The sequence below is a fragment of the Capsicum annuum genome, chromosome 7 (assembly GCF_002878395.1).
Source record: "Capsicum annuum cultivar UCD-10X-F1 chromosome 7, UCD10Xv1.1, whole genome shotgun sequence".
NCBI classification, from domain to species: domain Eukaryota; kingdom Viridiplantae; phylum Streptophyta; class Magnoliopsida; order Solanales; family Solanaceae; genus Capsicum; species Capsicum annuum.
The window spans coordinates 194,755,388-194,774,281 of record NC_061117.1 but is presented as its reverse complement, the minus strand read 5'-3'; the positions used below and the strand labels follow the sequence as shown (position 1 = coordinate 194,774,281).

Genomic DNA, 18,894 nt, shown 5'->3' with positions numbered 1-18,894 from the left:
AGACTGAATGCTGTTTATTATTGTTGTTGTGGGTTTATTACTCCTTGTGTTCCAAAGAAATGGAGAATTTGGAAAAAGAGAGTTAATATAATATGTAGATGTAGTAATAGTTCTTGTTGTAAAATTGACCATCAATTTCTTTATTTTTTACGAAAGTAATGTCCAATACTAAATAAAAGTACATTAAAATTATTTTAAAAAGTTTGACGAACCTAACAGAAATTCTTTTATCCTCAAATTATTATCTTGTCCATTTTTATAGCACTTCCTCCGTTTTAATTTGTTTCTCCATTGATAATTAGAAATAGAAAGAAATAAATAAAAATGCATGCACCGGAAGGACCTTCCTTGATTTCAATTTATTTGTCATATTAATTTGGAGCATTACTTTTCGTCAAGTATCTAGCTTTTAATTTCAAGGTTGCAGAAAATTAACAAAAGCCTTGTGAACTAGGAGGATGCAAACATTACCAAAATAATACCAAATAGTTTTCAATTCCAAACACAATATCTATATTAGATGTCATATAAGAACTCTAAAAGTTAAACTAACCATAGACAAATGCAACATTAATCACATTTTTCTACTAAGTTCTTCAAACATAAAGACTACTACAATATAATTTCCTCTGAGTTGTTCGACGCCAGAAGCTAATGCTTGGTCTGTCACGATCCAGTCTATTTCCTCACGGCTTGTTTCCCCTACTGGTTCCTACAAATCCAGAGAACCATGATTTCAGTAGGGTAACATCCAGGTGTTTGAAAATAAAAATAGTGGCTATAGAGTTCACCGATCAGTATGATATGATGATATGAAATGAGTTTAAATGAAGAAGCCAGGATTTATATAACCAATCTCAACTATTATGAATTTGAATGCAGATCCATTACCTGCAGCATAAGACGCATCCTCTGGGTTGACAGAAGCCACCTAAAAATTATAATGCTAAAACAGTTACTTTCCGTATACAATCAAAAGCCATAATTTTGTCCAGCTTAAAATTATTTTACCGCGACGTTTTCATTTCCCTGGACCAATCCTTCGCCACCCAAGATTCTTGCCTGGTAAAAAGAGTACAAAACATGATCACGCCGGTCCTAACTCCTCAACTAACCAACTATACTTTTTTGGGGGGTAGGGGGTGGAGAGGATTAATTTTACTTCAGAGTTTCTCCCTCTAGGAAATAGAAGTAAAAAATTGGATCAGGATTTGAGATATGCTCACTTTAGATCGTTGAATCTGTTCCATAGCACTCATAAGGAACTTCTGGCATGCATCAGCCTCTTGGACTGAGCTGATCTTCTCCACTTGTGGTTCATAATACCTGCCCCGTACAAGAGAAAAAAATCATTATTCCTTAAAAGGGGGAATCTTTAGAATATAAAAAGAGAGATGCAAGATGAAAAGAGAAAGACGGGAAGGAAAGAGAGGTAAGGAACTTTTCAACCTCATTTTCTCTTGTGCTTCACGTAGTCGTTGATTGAGCTTCATAAGCTCAGCCTCATGAGCCTAATATGGAAATGCATAAACAATATATCTAGTTATGATTTTGCAGTAATAACAAATATGAGCTTATAACTACTGGCATCAAATCTTACCTCGACACTAAAGCACGTTGACCAATCATCAGCATCGTAAAATAGCCAGCAAAACGACAAAAATTATTCAATCCCGTGGAAAAATACCAAGCAAAACAAGGAAAAAAAGGAAAAGAAAGAGAGAAGTCGCGTATCCACACTGACGAACTAATAGACTAATACATATAAACGGAGTGAAAAGGAGAGTGACATACATAGCTATCTTGTCCACCATTTGTCCTGCATATTTTGACTGTGTGAGACTCTGCATCAAATGCTGCAACGAAAGGCATGTTAAGGTTAGATGTAACTCCAAGGACTTTCCGACAGAGGGCAATCAGTAAAAGATGAGTAAAACTTAGTACCTGTTCGTTTGGATTGGGTCTTCAACAATCATGTGGAGTGGGACAACCAAAAAAATACAATTGACATAGTCAGTTAAATGGAATTGGCAAAGTCTAATTCATAGATTTGTCATATTGAAATAAACATACTGCCTGTACGGGTTGCCATAACGGTTCACAACACGGAGCATGATATCCTCAACACTAAACAACCAAAAAAAAATCATATCACAATCAAAAAGATCATTCTAGAAATTCTATTCATAAGAATTACTTATGAGGATTATTCACCTTCCTCTGCTAGAATAGCTGGTCACTTGATCAGTTGGAGAAAACATTAAAAGACCAACATCTGTGTCACATAAAATAGCCAACTCATCTGCCTTCTTAACAAACCTATCCTTGAGCTTTGAATAGGTCTGTTGACGGGATGTTGGATCCTCAATTTTCTCCATCACACGCTTATTGCGACCCATGGAAGGATGCAAACTAGAACCGGATGTTGGAGGCAAGGTTGTTCGTCAAGGAACTGAGAAATATATAGAACAAGAGAAAAGAAAAAAGCACGAAGGTCAAAGCATTTAATGCGTTAACATGCTAGTCTAAGTCAAAGAATTTAATAAGTTTTTTCCAGATTTCATTAGTTGCAAGTAATAGAAAATCCAATATTGAATCAGATATAGAAAGATTTTGTGAAGAAAACGAGTTTCAGTGGTAATCCTGTTATCTATTACCGAATCTTCAGTCAACTCTAATTTTTTTTTTTGGGGTGCAGATACACACATCCACAGCCAAATAACCTGCACCCACACAATTAATGAACAGAAATCCGTGGGCTGTAACCTGCCGAGTGGGAAAAGGTACTTTAGTTTATTTATTTTCCTCCATTGACTTTTTCTTTTTCAGGTAAATGCATTTAACAAAATTCTCATAATTTTCCCCATGTTGTGAATATGGAAAATAACATTAACTCCTAAAAGAATTTAGTTCTTGCTAACTTCTCAAATTGTTAAAGCCAGCATCTACATGACTTAAGAAACTAACAGTAAGTCAATTTATCCGGCTTCATGCTAGACAATAATTAATAATGCTTAAAGGAAGCTTCCTTCTTTATTCTCCTTGCACCACCCACCCCTCCCCATCCCCTCCTCCCTCCTTCAACAGCCAAGGACATGGTGTGAGAGCAGTTTATACAATAGGCGACATGGAAAATTAAAAGCCTGCATTTTGGAAACTTCTAAGCTCTTTCTTTCTGGTAATGATATGATATAAGTTTAACATATAGAAGAATTTTTATATCTCAAGAGAACTATAAGGTGTATGCTAATCACATCACATAGGACTAAAATAATACATTATTAAAAACAAATTGTATCATGTCGCTATAGAGTAAAACTATTTCTTTTTAGTAGGCCTATAACCTTGGATCAACATTTTAACTTTATAGGTTCTGAATTATAAAACAGAACGACGATCGGTATAAGATAAATTGTACATACTATGAGAATTTTTAAAACAAATATAGAGCTTGAATCAAAGCTATTGGGTGCCGCCGAACCTGTAACTTGTGGTGTAGATCCGACCATGCACCTAGCTAATGATAAAACGTGATACATAGTTATTCTACAACAATAGAATAGTTATAAGACAAAATAGGTCATATGACTTGGCTGATCGACTTCCTCCCTACTCGTCTATCAGCTTTACCCCTGACCTAACAATAAAATATATGTTCACAACTTCTAGGAAAAAAATTTGATATCCATATTTAGTTCTTCATATACCTATTCAAATTATAGCTCAAAACTTTATTATGGCACCCTTTGATCCTGAACGTAAAATCCAGTATCAACTACCTGAGGTTGCAAACATAATCTTTTCCCAAATAATGCTGCGCTAACTCCCCTTCTTAAAAGGAATTTGTCTTTTGAATTGCTGTAACACAAATTTATCCCACTGTATCAAATATAACTGTATCACATATATGCTTGCCATCAAAACTAGCATTTTCTCATGCATTTGTTCACCGTTGTCTAGCCAATTGGCAGCAGGAGGATGCCTTGTCTTCCACTCCTTTTCAAGTGTTTTACATTCTAATTCCAGTTGCTTGTCAATAGGTAAACACTTGATCTGACTGAAACACTTCCCCAGCTTCCATGGAAGTTATATTTGACGAAAACATTGTCGTTCCCTTTTACCTGATTGTTTCTTTCACTTTGTTTATCTTATCATGTTGCTGATGTTACTTCTTGTTTACTGCTTATTTTTCTTATCCCCTTGAGCCAAGGGTCGGAAACAACCTCCCCACCCTCACAAGGTAGGAGTAAGGTCTGTGTACTCTTTATCCTCCCCATGCCCCACCTTGTGGGATTTTAATGGGTATGTTGTGTTGTTGTTGTCTAGATAATGTCTAGAAACCAAATAGGTGGATGTACACCAGAAAGAATAAATCTAGATTTTGAAGGAGAACAACAATGAACAGGACGGAATACTTCTATAACTAATATTTACTACCATGACCAAGTATACTTATTAGAAGTTTCACATTCCGCAGCACAGAAAACATGCATCTGGTGCAAGCAAATAATTGGTTATATAATAGAAGGAATGTTGAACACAACGAATTCTTCACTTTTAATCGTACATGAAAAAGAGAAGAGGTTCATAGAGTCCATATGTTGAGTTATTGAATTTTCGAGTAGTCAATGTGAAGTGACGTCATATACGCCAGAAAACGACAGCTTTCAAAACCTCAAACTCAACTATCAGATGTGGTGAGCTCCTAAAAGAAGGATTTGAAACTTTGTTCAAATAAATTTTTTGTAAGCCCCTTGTTAAAAGCAATGATTATTTGCATTGGATAATCTCAAATTTTTCTTCCCACAATAATATATTTGTCGTTGTTTGACGTGGCACCAGATACATTATTGGCCACCAAGGCCAGCATCTTCTCAGATATTCGTGCAGTGCTGTCAAGTCAGATAGTGTCATGTCTTTCATTTCCATTATTTCCCACGTGGCAATAAATGCTTTGACAGGGCAATTCCATTTCTTGGTAATAGTTTAACACCTAATCTACCTGAAACATTCTAAAGTCCTAGAAAAGTTTATACATGTGGCATGTGTTCTTGTTCAAAATTGAAAAGGAAATCGAAAGTCTTTCACTATCTTACTCACAACTGCTTGCTAAAGTTAATCTATATCTCCTTTTGTTTTGTTTCTCTCTTTTTCCCATTAGTATTCCTCCCCATGTTAAATTGTCCAGGATACTTCCCAAGGCTTCAAAGAGCTCCCATCACTTCCATGATCATCAACAAGTTTCATGTTTTCTCTCTCTCTCTTTTCCACATTCTTATTAGTCCACGTGTTAAATTGTCCCAGATACTTCCCAAAGCTTCAAAGAGCTCCCATCACTTTCAGTTATCATCAAAAGCTTCCATTATAGTGCCAATGGTGGTTCAAAAAATGATTTACATGGATAAGTATTCTAATCAAAAGTCTCACTCTCTAACCAAGCATACTTTGAGTCTGCTTTCACACACTTCCACTTCCCACTCAGATTTAGGTACGGGAGATTTGAATCTGAGACATCATGATTATTAACCTTTATCACTAAGCCTCACACTTGGGTGTGTTTTCAAAGACATTATACTGAACACATTCATGCATTTGAGGTCACTACAACAATGTGCATATATAGCTATAAAATACGTCGTAGCTAAATATGAAAACTTTCATGGCTAAACACTTTAGCTACCATAATTTTTTCCGTAGCATGCGGAGCTAGAAGTGACGTAACTAAAAGTCAACTACAAATTTTAACGTTTCATGGCTAAGGATTAATACCTATTGCTACAAGAATTTTTGTGATGTGGCTATTCTATAAAAGTATAATTGCCACGAAAATATATATTTATAGCTAGTAGCTTTGCCACGAAAAATCTACTTTGTAGCTATTTATACTTTAGTCACAAAAGAAATTATTGTGGCAAAAGACATAACTATTTTGCCACAAGATTGAAATATGTAGTTATATGTTTAGCTACAAATTTATTTTTTTTATAGCTACCAACTAAATAGCCACAATATCTGTAATTATATTTTTAAAATTATATTTTATTATGATCAAATTTTTTTATTATATTTTAATTTATAGACCTATTTATTAGTGACCATAATTTTTTCCGATGTTACTTTCTTAATTTTTTTTAAATTCTTAAAACCATATTCATTCATATTTTCTGAAAACTAGAAACATAATAAGCTTTGAATATCACTTAATTTATACAGTGACTTTTGAATAATTTCAAATCTTAATTCTAAAATATACAACTGTAATATTTAAGATCATGGCATGCAAAATAAACCCACAATTTTTCTACAATTACAAGAGACAATATAGAATTTCGCACAAACAAATTTGCTAATGAGAGACTAGGTAATAAGAGCTCGAATTTAAAGTCTTATCAAAATAAAGCTTTGTACTATAAATTTTAAAGGTTCCACATTAAAATTAACAAAAAAGGCACTAAATATTTGATTTGGGTATTGGAGATGTTGATCCTATTGTATTCAAGGACGAAATTGCTTCGCTTTATACATCAAGGTTGAATCCATAAACTTCTTACATTCAAATATTAAAACGCACCCTATAAATTCAAAAAAGAACAAAAAATAATTAGCACAAAAAGTTAGCATATCTAAGAGAAACTTTAATACAAAATGCAAGTTTAATTTATTATAATGCTAATAAAATCTTAACAAAAAATTAATAAATGCATCCATATTTATCAACTCATTAGAATAACCCATAAAATTTAACCTCAAATTGATATAAAAACATTCAAGAATACTAAAATATGAATATACCTTGAAGGAGAACGGCACAAACTTATCAGTAAATTTAAAAGAAAAATATGGAAAAGGTGAAGGAGTGTGGCAGCTGAGAACGAAATGGGGATATATAATACATAGGTTTTCTATGGGCCTTGGTCTCGTGTTAGTTGTTACTTTTTATTTCATTTCCTTGTATATGTTTTCTTTTACTTTCAAAAAGTAGTATTATTTGGTGTTCTAGAACACGATCTAAACATATTAAAATAGTATATATATGGAACTAAATTATGTACGAAAAATAAAGAGTATAAATATATATTTAATTTTATTTTTTTAATAACTAATATTTAATTATATTTATGATAATATTGTTTTTCTCCCTAAATTGGGTTATTAAAATAGTACTAGACTATTACATCAATAATTCTTACTCAACTTATAAAAAGAAATTCTTTATTAAATAAACTAATTCCATCATATTTTTTCTAACTCACAATAGACATGTACAAGAAAAGATTTAGAGAGTCTAAATTCATTTTGTATTAATAATTATGCGGATTTCTCTTCTTTTTATTTATTTTTAATTATAGAATTCATTAAAAAGATATAGAAACACAACATATTTTAAGTTATTTCACTTTAATCGAAGGTGTTATTTTTTTTTTTTTTCAATTTTTAGTCATCTTCGGTTAAATATACACAATTATTTCGGTAACTAGTTAAATATCTATATCTACAATATATTAAAAGTGTGAATGACCTTAAAAATATTGTTTGAAATTTTTTCTTCAATAAAAGGCTCTGCTTTAGACAAAATCATCTTTTCACTATTTTTCTAATATTTAAAAGTTAAAATTTAATTAAATATTTATAGTAAATTTTTTTCTTATTAGAAGTGGTATAAATTAATGGCAAATAATACTTTTTTCATTAGTTTAATAATTAGAAGATTTGAAAAATCTAAAAATAATTATAAAAGCTCTAGAATAAAAAAAAACTATCAAATTTTTAAAAACTTTAAATAAGTAATCAAAGATTTTATAAAGATTTAATTTTAAAAATAAGAAAAGATTTTAAATATAATAAAAAAAATTATACTACAAATATACTTCAAATCGATCTCTTTTAGTCTCTCACAGTAAGGAAAAGAGATATTGCATGACAAATTAAAAAGTGACGATTCACTAACCACCTGAAACTTCAGGTGGTATATATATATATATATATATATATATATATATATATAGAGAGAGAGAGAGAGAGAGAGAGACATTATTTGCATTTTCATTATTATATTAAAGTGAGAAGGATCTTTGAGAAATGATTTGAACTTTTTGCACTTCATTAAAGTTTTTTACAATAGACAAAGTATAATTTTAAACAATCAAAATTTACACGTGCGAGGCACATGCAGTTAAAGTAGTACACTATAAAAGCTTGAAATCTCAAAGTGAAATCAAGGGCGGCTCAAATATATTCGTGGCCTAAGGCAAAATCAAATGGAGGCCTACGAAAAAATAATTTTTTTTAATGAACACTATTTTCAAAATTATCTAATCGATATTTTCTAATTTTTTTTAAGTAATTAATAATATAATCAATGCATTTAGTCTTTCCTAAGACATAGTATTCTAGATATATGAACTTTTTCTACTAATTTTTTTCTTTCATATAAAAAAACTTATTTTTCTATAAATAATATTTAATTTTTTTTTTAAATTATAGTATATTATCGTAAAAAATGAGGCCCCTCAAATTTGGAGGCCTAACACGGCCGCCTATTTTTGTATGAGGTAGAGTAGCCCCTGAGTGAAATGCGAATTGAACTATATAAAGTTTAAAAATAATTTTTATATTAATTAAAAATAAATTAATTATATCCTAAAATTAGAATTTTCACCTTTTGTAAGCTTTATTTTTTATAATAAGCTAAACAAAATTTATTTAAGTTATGCATTATATCAAAAAATTACTACTTTTAAATATAACTTTGATAATAATCGTTAAGCTATATGTGCAAAACACACACTAAATTAATACATTTAAATACAAGCAAAGAGATCCACCCATAACATTACATTGCACCTAGGTAGTTGTGTTTTTTATTTTTCAGTTGCATAATTCACTATTTTCTTATAGCAGTATTTTAAAAATTTGGTATACAATATTATAAAAAATGAAGCTTTTAAAAAAATTAAATATTTATATAATATTATACAAAGAGTTAAGTCGCCTTCTTTGCATTGGATTTCTCCTTTTTTTTTTTTTAAAGAAGAAATTATATAATAGAAAATATATATATATATAGAGAGAGAAACACAACTTACTAAGTTAAATTACTAAAAAAAAATTAATAACGCCAAATCATTTGAGCAAATATTGCACTTGTTTTTAACGTTAATTGTTAATTTTTAATAATTTATTTTTTTGTATGTATTTTGTGTTAATTAATTAATGTTACATACACGTATATTAAAATTATAAGAATACATATATTTTTTAATTGAATATAGTGTTACATATATTTTAACTTCGATTGCAATATTGTAGACTTCATTCTTTTTGTATTTTATCTTTTATATTGATGTGACATACAATTATAATACACGCACACGAAGCTAATATGTTTTAGTATACACTTATTTACCTATAGTTTTTTTTAAGAAATTAACAATAGTAAATTCTGCTCGTGGCAAAAACTAATGATTAGCTCCAAAAATTTATTATAGCAATAAATTTGTGGCTAATCATTTAATTATTGCTGTGCTTTTTAATTATTTGAAGTAAAAATATTTTTTTACCTATAAAATTTTATGTCAAATAATTTTATTGTGGCTGAAAAGTTATTATTGCTATGAAAACTTTTATCACGTGCCAATAACTTATGATTAGCCACAAAATTTTACTGTAGCAGTAAATATATGGCTATTATTCATTCAACATTTCCACGATTTTCTATTACTTGAAGCACAATAACCTATTTAACTATAAAAATTTGTTACAAATAATTTATCGTGGCTAGCATGATATTATTGTTATGGTAACTTTTATAGCATAGCAATAACTTATGATTAGCTACAGAACTTCATTGTAACAATAGATTTAAAGCTATTTAGGTATTTATTGACATGATTATTAGCCGATAGCAAAAATGAGAAATTAGTTTTGCCAATTTAATTTTCATAGCTGAGAAATTGTATGAATTTAGAAATAGCCCTGAAATTAAAATTGTTATGGCTGTTGTTAAGTACTAGCCACAATTTTAAATTCGTAGCTAAGATTTCATAGCTATATATGCAATGTGTTGTAGTGGGTAAACAGATAATAGGGTACTAATTGATTTCAACCATAAATTTTTCTTCTTGCATGGACAAGCAATAAATCAGTAAAGTAATTAACAAAGCAGAGAGCCATTAAAATAGAAGGGGAAGTACAAAAACATACCTGGAAGATCAGCAATGTCAATGAATTTAGGAAAAGTAAAAGATGAGAGTCATGCAGATCAAAATGACTAACAGTAAGTTATATTTACCCCTACAATCATTGATAAATTAAAAATCGAATACAATCACTGATAAATTAAAAATAGAATGAATATAAGTAAAGGCACATACCGACCCCTCCGTTTCAATTTGTTTTTGTTTCTCCATTGATTTATTCAAAAATAGAAAGAATATAAATAAAGGAACATACAAGAAGGCCCAGCCCCTCAGTTTTAATTTTTTATCTGGTTCAACTTAACTCAAAATTTAAGAAAGTAAGGAAGTATTACTTTTTGTCAAGGGTCCGGATTCTAATTTCAAGGTTCAGAAGACTAACAATAACCTTATTATGAACTTGGAGGATGCAAACATTGTTAAAATAAATACCAAACCAAATTGTTTTCTATTTCAAACACAATATCTATGTTTGATGCCATACAACAACTACAACTCTAAAAGTTGCATTAATAAAAGATACTTTTGCTTGCCTGATGTGTGCAAGTTATTTTCTACTAAGTTCTTAAAACATAGACTACTATAATATAATTCCTGCTAGAGCTGTTCGACGCCAGAAGCTAATGCTCGGTCCGTCGCGATCCAGTCTATTTCCTCACAGCTTGTATGCCCTACTGGTTCCTACAAATCCAGAGAACCAAGATTTCAGCAGAGTAACATCCAAGTGTTTGCAAACAAAAATAGAGGCTATAGAGTTCATCGAGTACTATGATATGATACGAAATAAGTTCAAATGAAGAAGTTGGGATTCATAAAGCCGACCTCAACTATATGGATTTGAATATGCAGATCCATTACCTGCAGCAGCGGTAACCTCTGCGTTGACCGAAGCCACCTAGAAATTATAACGATAGCAGTTACTTTCCATACAGGATGTCAGTAAGACAGTTAAGCATCCTTCCAAGAACGATACAATAAAAAATGGCAATTTTGTGCAGCTTAAAATTACTTTACCCCAACATTTTCATTTGTCTGAAGATATCCTTTGCCACCCAAGAGTCTAGCCTGGTAAGAAGAGTATAAAACATGATCAAGCCGGTCCTCATACCTTTTTTAAACAAACAATTGGGGGTAGGAGAGATAAGGGAGGGGACTAGATAGTGGAGATCGAACCTTCACTAACAAGGTCTAAGTTCAGGTAGCCCAACCAACGGAGCTACTAAGATTCTCCGGTCCTAACTCCTCAACTAACCAACTAGTGTTTTTTTTTTTTTTTGAGGGGAGGGGGTTGTCATTTATTGAGCTTATTTTCCTTCAGTGTCTCTCTCCCTAAGATACAGAAGTAAATTATGCTCACTTGTGATCGTATCTGTTCCATAGCACTCAGAAGGAACTCCTGGTATGCATCAGCTTCTTGGACTGAGCTGATATTCTCCACTTGCGGTTCATAACACCTGCCCGATCCAAAGGAAAGAAATCAGTATTCCTTATAGAAGAGGGAAATCTTTAGAATCTCAAAAAAGAGAAGCAGGACAGAAAAAGAAAGAGCGATGAACTCTTCAACCTTAGTTTCTCTCGTGCTTCACTTAGTTTTTGATTGAGCATCATAAGCTTCTTCTTATGATCCTAATATGGAAATACATAAAACAATAGATCAAGTTATGATCTGGCGGTAATAACAAATATAAGCTTATAGCTACTGGCATTAGATCTTACCTCGGCACTAAAGCACATACCAATCATCAGCATTGTAAAACATCCAGCAAAAAGACAAAGATTGTTAAATCACATAGAAAAATATCCAGCAGAAAAGGAAAAAAGGAAAATAGAGAGAGTAGTCACGTATCCATTCTGACGAACAAATAGACTACTATATATAACTATAAGGGAGTGCAAAAGGAGAGTGGCGTACACAGCAATCTTTTCCACCATTTGTCCTTCATGTTTTGACTCTGTGAGACTCTGAGCGAGATGCTGCAACAAAGGCATGTTAAAGGTCAGATGAAACTCCAAGGGATTGCCGGTAGAGGATAGCGATCAGTAAAAGATGTGTAAAACTTGGTACCTGTTCATTAGAAATGGGTCTTCAACAATCATGTGGAGTGGGACAACCAAAAAAAACATTTGAGATAGTCAGATATAAGGAATTGTTAAAGTCTAATTCACGGATTTGGCATATTGAAGTAAACATACCCCCTGTTCAGTTCGCCAGGATTGTTCACAATACGGAGCATAACATCCTCAACACTAAACAACCCAAAAAAAATCATATCATATTCTGTATCTCAAAATTGTCTTAAAGTGAATTACTTATTAAGATATTCACCTTCCTCTGCTAGAATAGCGGGTCACTTCACCAGTTGGAGAAAACATCAAAAGAGCAACATCTGTGTCACATAAAATAGCCAACTCATTTGCCTTCTTAACTAAACTATCCTTGTGCTTAGAGTAGGTCCGCTGACGGGATGTTGAATCCTCAATTTTCTTCATCACAAGCTTATTGCGACCCATGGAAGAACGCAAACTAGAACCTGAAGTTGGATGCAAGGTCGTCCGTCAAGGAACTGAAAATATATAGAACAACAGAAAAATAAAAAGCACGTATCAGGTCTAAGCATTTAATGCATTGGCATGCTAGTCTAAGTCAAAGCATTGAATAAGTTTTTTCCAGATTTCTTTAGTTGCAAGTAATAAAATCGAATTCAGCGATAATCCTTTTATCTATTGCCAAATCTTAAGTCAACGATAGATTTTTTTCAGGGTAGCTACACACATCCACATCCAAGTAACCTGCACCCACACAATTAATGAACAGAAATCCGTGGGCTGTAACCTGCCGAATGGAAAAAGGTACTTTAGTTTATTGGTTTTCCACTATTGATTTTTTCTATTTTTAATAAATGAATGCATTTAATGACAAACTCATAATTTCTAGTGCTCCCGGTTCGTACTTCTCAATACTTATTTATCACTTAATTTTCCCCATGTTGTGAATCCGGAAAAACAATATTTACTCTGAAAAGAATTTATCTAGGTCCGCTAGCTTCTTAATTCGTTAAAGCCAATATCTATGCGACTTAAGAAACTAACCATAACTACCATTCATCCGGCAGTGTGCTAGAAAATTGGTCATTAGAACATCCATGACTAATGCTACGTTTTGATCAGTACAGTTCATCTGTTGATCACCGCAATACTTAAAGGAAGCATCATGTCCTCTATGGCCGTGGACATGACGCGTCAGTGGTTTATACAATTAGGTGACCTAGAAAATTAAAAGCCTACCTTTTGGAAACTCCTAAGCTATTTCCTTCCGGTAATGATATCAGACGAGTCCTATTTATTACCTTTTCAAGCATTTCAAAGGCTATATGATATAAATTTAACATGTAGAACAATTCATATTTTGATATCTCAACAGAAGTATAAGGTGTACGGGAAGATCACATTACACTGAACAAAAATAATACATCATTAGAACACATATTATGTCCATGTTGCCAACTAATGATGATACATGATTCTTAATAAGTTACTACAATAAAAAAGATATAAGAAAATATGGGTCATATCACATGGCTGATCGACTTCCTCCCCTCTCGTCTATCAGCTTTACCCTTGACCTAACAATAAAATATATGTTCACAGCTTCCATGAATTTTTTAATATGCATATATTCCATTCTTTGTTTTAACAACTGAGAAATCCGTGAGGACCAAAGACACATGGTTGGAGACTCTTGGGATAAAACGTCTGCCACTCTACCCTTCTCAATTTAAATGCCAAGCTTTTTTGGTTGTAGGGTTCAAACGTGAATCGTGCGCTTTACTCACATTTCATGCTGTGCTCTTACCACTAAACCAAACCCCTGGAGGCAATCCATATATTTAGTTCTTCATATGCCTATCCAAATTATAGCTCAAAACTTTGTCATGGCACCCAAGAATTCTTCTCTTTTATTAGTCTTGAGAGAAAAGGACAATCTTTAGATTATTGAATGTGAACTGAAAAAGTCATAAAAGCCAGTAAACCTCAACCTTCACAAACTCACTACTCAAGTTGCAAAACATTTATCACCTTTTGCCTAAATAATGCTACGTCAACTCCCTTCATAAAAGCAATTGTCTTTTGAATAGCAGTAACACAAACTTGTCTTCCCACTATATCATATATGTGGTTGTTTGGCAATATACAAGCTTACCGTTAAAACTAGCATTTTCTCAGGCATTCGTGCACCATTGTCAAGCCAATGGCTGCAGGGCGATGTCTTTTCTTTCACTTCATTAACTAATATTTACTACCATGACCAAGTATTACTTATCTGCATCTTCTCCTTCCACAATATAGAAAACATGCAATTGATGCAAGCAAACACTTGGTTATATACCAGAAGGAATGTTTACAACCAAGAATTATTCACTTTTAATTAGTCGTATATGTTAAAGACAAACATAGAAGTTCATAGAGTCCATAGATTGAGTTATTGAACTTTCGAGTAGTGAATGTGAAGTGACGTCATATAAGCCAGAAAACTTCTTTCGAAAACCTCATATTCAACTATCATATGTGGCGATCACCTAAATGAATTATTTAGATCTTTGTTCAGATAAATTTATCGTAATCCCCGTGTTAAAAGCTTAACAATGACCATTTGTGGTGAATAAACTAAAAGTTGTTTTCCCACCGTAACATATTTGTCATCGTGTGGCATGGCACTGGATACAATTGGCCACCAATGCCAGCATCTTCTCACGTATTCGTATATTGTTGTCAAGCCAGATGGCGTCATGTCTTTCCTTTCCATTCTTCCCATGTGGCAATAAATGCTTCGACAGGGTAATTCCATATCTTGGTAATAGTTTATGAGCTGATCTATCTACCTGAAACATTCTCAAGTCGAAAGTTCATTCATATGGCACATGTTCTTTTTCAAAATTAAAAGGAAATTGAAACTCTTTTACTATCTTACTCACAATTGCTAGCTAAAGTTAATCCATCTCTCCTTTTGTTTTGTTTCTCCCTTTTCCACATTGGTATTACTGCACATAACAATTTTCCTGGGTACTTCCTATGGCTTCAAAGAGCTCCCATCACTTTCCGTTATCACCAATAAGTTTCTCGTTTTCCTATTTCTCTTTTCCACATTCTTATTACTCCACGTATTAAATTGTCCCAGATACTTCCCAGGATTGAAAGAGCTCCCATCACTTTGTGTTATCATCAAAAGGATTCGTGGTTGTTTTTTTATATCTTTTCCACATCTGTATTATTCCACATGTTAAATTATCCTGGATGACACTTCACAAGGCTTCAAAGAGCTCTCATCACTTTCAGTTATCATAAACAAGTTCCTTGTTTGTTTGTTTTCTCTCTTTTCCACATTTGTATTACTCCACGTGTTAAATTGTCCTTGATACTTCCCGAGGCTTCAAAGAGCTCCCATCACTTTCCATTGTCATCAACAGTTTCTTGTTTGTTCTTTTTCCTCTCTTTTCCACATCCGTACCAGTCTACGTGTTAAACTGTCCTAGATACTTTCCAAGGCTTCAAAGAGCTCCCATCGCTTTCAGTTATCATCAAGTTGTTTCTTGTTTGTACTTTTACTCTCTTTTGAGGTCATGAGTTCTAGCCTTGGGTACAACACTGCAGAAATGCAAGGTAAGGCTGCATATGCCAGACCCTTGTGGTTGAGCCCTTCCACAGACCCTGTGCATAGCGGGAGTTTTAGTGCACGGGGCTACCCTTTTTCTATTACTCCATGTGTTAAATTGTCTCCAATATTTCCCAAGGCTTCAAAGAGCTACCATCACTTTTTTTATCACTTATCATCAACAAGTTTCTTGTTTTTTTTTTTCTCTCTTTTCCGCATTCATTTTACACCACACGTTAAATTTCCCTCCCTAGATACTTCTTAAGGCTTCAAAGAGCTCCCATCTTACTGTTATCATCAACAAGTTTCTTCTTTGCTTTAATTCTCTCAATCCTGCATTCGTCTTACTCCACAAATTAAATTTACCCAAATACTTCCTAACATTCAATGTTCACTTCCCATTATCATTAAGAAGTTTTCTTATTTGTTTTGATTCTTCACATGTGGTTTCCCCATTCGCATTACTCCATGCATTAAATTGCTCCGGACACTTTCTAATGTTTCAAAGAGCTCCAATCACTTTCTATTATCATTGTCAATTTTCAACCTTCGTTAGATTCTTTGTTTTTTTTTTTTTTTTTTGTGTGTGTGTTTTCTCTCTTTTCTACATTCGGCAACTCCACAGACTAAATTGCCTCACCCCCCCCAAGGTACTTTTCAAATTTCAAATACCTCCCATCACTTCCCATTATCATCAAAAAGTTTCTTGTTGGAGATGCAAACACAAATTCGACCCGGCCCAAAGCCTCAACAAACATAGGTGTAATGCATTCATTCCCTTGTTTATTTGTTGTTAGATTTACATATTTGCACCCATCATAGACGGACGTACAAGGAAAGATTAAATTAATACTATGAACGAGGACGACTTTGTCTCAAAAGACACGCAATCACTACGAATCTATGCTAACTTAGTGAAAGATAAGGCACAATGGTAAAATATATCTATATAGGTGATATCAATTATGTTGGGAACATGCTTTGGTCATGTTAGTAGTTTCAATTGGTCCTATGTTTTCTAGGAGTCTGTTAGCCTTATTGGATATTTCAATGCTAGCAGGAAATTAAAATATGGATAACATCTAGTACCTTTTATTTTGATTTCTTCATTTTGTACAATGTTGGCTTGAAAATTGAGAAGAATTTGAATGCAGAAACATGGTGAATGAATGTCGATATAGCCAGCCTCGACTAATTCAACTAATTTTCTTTATTGTAGTTCTGTCCACCAAGGTTCCGCCAAGACTAGAACAACTCGGAAGAAATCACTTAGTTTTAACCTATGGTGAAATTAACCCACTTACCACTAAGCCACACCCGTGAGTTGAGTGCATTTCCAAAGACATTATACTGAACACATATATGCATTTGAGATAAGCAGATAATAGTTCTAATTGATTTCAACCATAAGTTTTTCTTCTTGCATGGGGACGAAGGAAAAAACAAAATTGAAGCAATAAATTAGTAAAGTAATCAACAATGTAAAGAGCCATTAAAATAAGAGGGGAAGTACAAAAGCATACCTGGAAGATCAGTTGATCAACAATGTCAATGAATTTAGGAACAGATAAAATTGAGATAAAAAGTAAAATAGATGAGACTCATGCAGATCAACGAGGCACAATTTGCCATTATTTGTCTATGGCACTGCACGTGTGTCCACCGCAGAACTACTTAAAGTTGCTTTATATTGATGCGCCACAAGCAAACACATGGCCGAACGCTTCTCCTTGTCGCCAAGAGGACCAACTTAATTTTGTGTTTTTGTCATGATGCCCTCTTTTCAGGAACCGGCTCCCCTGCAGTTCCCAATTAATAAAATTAAAATGATTCAAATTTGTTCTCTAATTACTCAGTGCATCATACAGAATTAAACTCGCTTCTCTTTCTTTTTTGAGTCCCTTCATACTCCCTCCATTCTTTGTAAAGTGCTACTTTTGGGTGGTGATTTATTCTGCACAATGTTGGTTAATGTACCTCCACTTTGATTTACGTTCTCCTTAACTCCATCCAGAGTCAATAACTTTGGTTTAATCTTCAACTCCCTTCTTAGATCAGTGCTCCTTAGCATCCTAGGTTTTGTGTTCCTAAGTCTTGAGAAAATTGAAGGAAAGGTTTGATTTGAGTATTGAATGAAGTTTCATTTGACTATTGAATGAAGGAACAGTGACATTAATCAACTTAAAACTTTCTAATTTTTTAAAACCTATAAATCAACCCATACCTTTTTCCTCTTCAAACTTTCTAATCTATTTTCAAATCGTCTCTCTCCTTTCTCTCTTGACAGTTCTCTTAACTCTTATCCAACTAACAGTTCTAAAAAATTTCTCCCTTCAATCCCCGACTTCAACCTCCAGCAACAAATAGTCGGATAAGTTCTTTTTCAACTTTCAATTGTCAATCGACGTGATAACAGTGTTCTCCGACGATAACAACTTCGAGTTCTTCATCATCCTATTTCTTCTTTCACAGTTAAAAATTATATTTTTTTAATTATGAAGAAAAAGAGGAACTTGAGTCAACTTCTCTTCTAGTATTGATTAACAATTTCAATATTTATTGCTTTAACTTGAAATGTGGACTCAAAAAAATCTTAATTTTTGGGATTTCTTCTTTACTCTTTCCGAAGTGAAATATAATTTTTTGTTGTTATTGTAGTTCTTGTTATCAAATTGTTGATTCGATTTGTTTGTGTCCGTTGATCTTTTTGAAGTTTAATTTTTGTTGTTTGTGTTTGTACAAACGCAAAACAATAATGTTGGTGACTTTTAGCCGCTGTTGATGTTCTTAATGTGTGTGTTGGGTTGGTTTTGCTGGGTTGATTTGTTGTTTTTCTTGGTAAAAATGGTGCAATTAATATTAAACGGTGATATTGTTGTTGTTCTATTGAACAAAATCCTGGTACTATTTTTTTTTTGTAACAGATGAACCATCTGATGCAATAGATGAACAATCTAACAGATCATTTATCTGCTGCGGCAAACGACTTTTCTGTTGGAAGAAATCTAAATAATATTGACAGTTAATAACAGTTCCAATAGATAACTC

At 32.8% G+C, this 18,894-nt stretch overlaps 2 protein-coding genes across 8 annotated transcripts; both read right to left on the bottom strand.

Annotated features, from left to right (window-relative positions):
• Window positions 1-476: 476 nt before the first annotated feature.
• Window positions 477-2,694, bottom strand: LOC107877269 (agamous-like MADS-box protein AGL66). Of its 2 annotated transcripts, XM_016723950.2 has the most exons (10): window positions 2,215-2,694; window positions 2,074-2,127; window positions 1,945-1,963; window positions 1,795-1,856; window positions 1,601-1,607; window positions 1,450-1,511; window positions 1,227-1,326; window positions 1,012-1,062; window positions 892-931; window positions 477-712 (listed from the first exon to the last, which is right to left on the bottom strand). In XM_016723950.2, the coding sequence occupies exons 1-10, from the start codon at window positions 2,397-2,399 to the stop codon at window positions 687-689; spliced, it is 606 nt and encodes a 201-aa protein (XP_016579436.2). In that variant the 5' UTR covers window positions 2,400-2,694; the 3' UTR covers window positions 477-686. The 2 variants fall into 2 exon arrangements, with proteins under 2 accessions (XP_016579436.2, XP_047271296.1); XM_047415340.1 differs by lacking the exon at window positions 1,012-1,062.
• Window positions 2,695-10,602: 7,908 nt separating this feature from the next.
• Window positions 10,603-17,999, bottom strand: LOC107878267 (agamous-like MADS-box protein AGL104). Of its 6 annotated transcripts, XM_016725191.2 has the most exons (12): window positions 17,824-17,997; window positions 17,370-17,645; window positions 12,523-12,760; window positions 12,390-12,443; window positions 12,262-12,280; window positions 12,109-12,170; window positions 11,913-11,919; window positions 11,761-11,822; window positions 11,554-11,650; window positions 11,211-11,261; window positions 11,019-11,091; window positions 10,603-10,877 (listed from the first exon to the last, which is right to left on the bottom strand). In XM_016725191.2, exons 3-11 carry the CDS (start codon window positions 12,705-12,707, stop codon window positions 11,020-11,022), a joined length of 609 nt encoding a protein of 202 aa, XP_016580677.2. In that variant the 5' UTR covers window positions 12,708-12,760; window positions 17,370-17,645; window positions 17,824-17,997; the 3' UTR covers window positions 10,603-10,877; window position 11,019. The 6 variants fall into 6 exon arrangements, with proteins under 6 accessions (XP_016580677.2, XP_016580679.2, XP_016580676.2 ...); XM_016725193.2 differs by having other exon boundaries at window positions 11,055-11,091; window positions 17,370-17,999; XM_016725190.2 differs by having other exon boundaries at window positions 17,370-17,997.
• Window positions 18,000-18,894: the final 895 nt, after the last annotated feature.

Bases quoted from the DNA above. Each gene is read 5' to 3' on its own strand.
- LOC107877269 (XM_016723950.2), bottom strand. From the start codon at position 2,399: ATGGGTCGCAATAAGCGTGTGATGGAGAAAATTGAGGATCCAACATCC. The intron at 932-1,011 runs GTAAAATAATTT...TATAATTTTTAG, and splicing joins AGGGAAATGAAAACGTCGCG to GTGGCTTCTGTCAACCCAGA. The intron at 713-891 runs GTAATGGATCTG...CTGGATTTGTAG, and splicing joins GGATGCGTCTTATGCTGCAG to GAACCAGTAGGGGAAACAAG.
- LOC107878267 (XM_016725190.2), bottom strand. From the start codon at position 12,707: ATGGGTCGCAATAAGCTTGTGATGAAGAAAATTGAGGATTCAACATCC. The intron at 12,444-12,522 runs GTGAATATCTTA...TGGGTTGTTTAG, and splicing joins CGCTATTCTAGCAGAGGAAG to TGTTGAGGATGTTATGCTCC. The intron at 11,092-11,210 runs GTAAAGTAATTT...TATAATTTCTAG, and splicing joins AGACAAATGAAAATGTTGGG to GTGGCTTCGGTCAACGCAGA.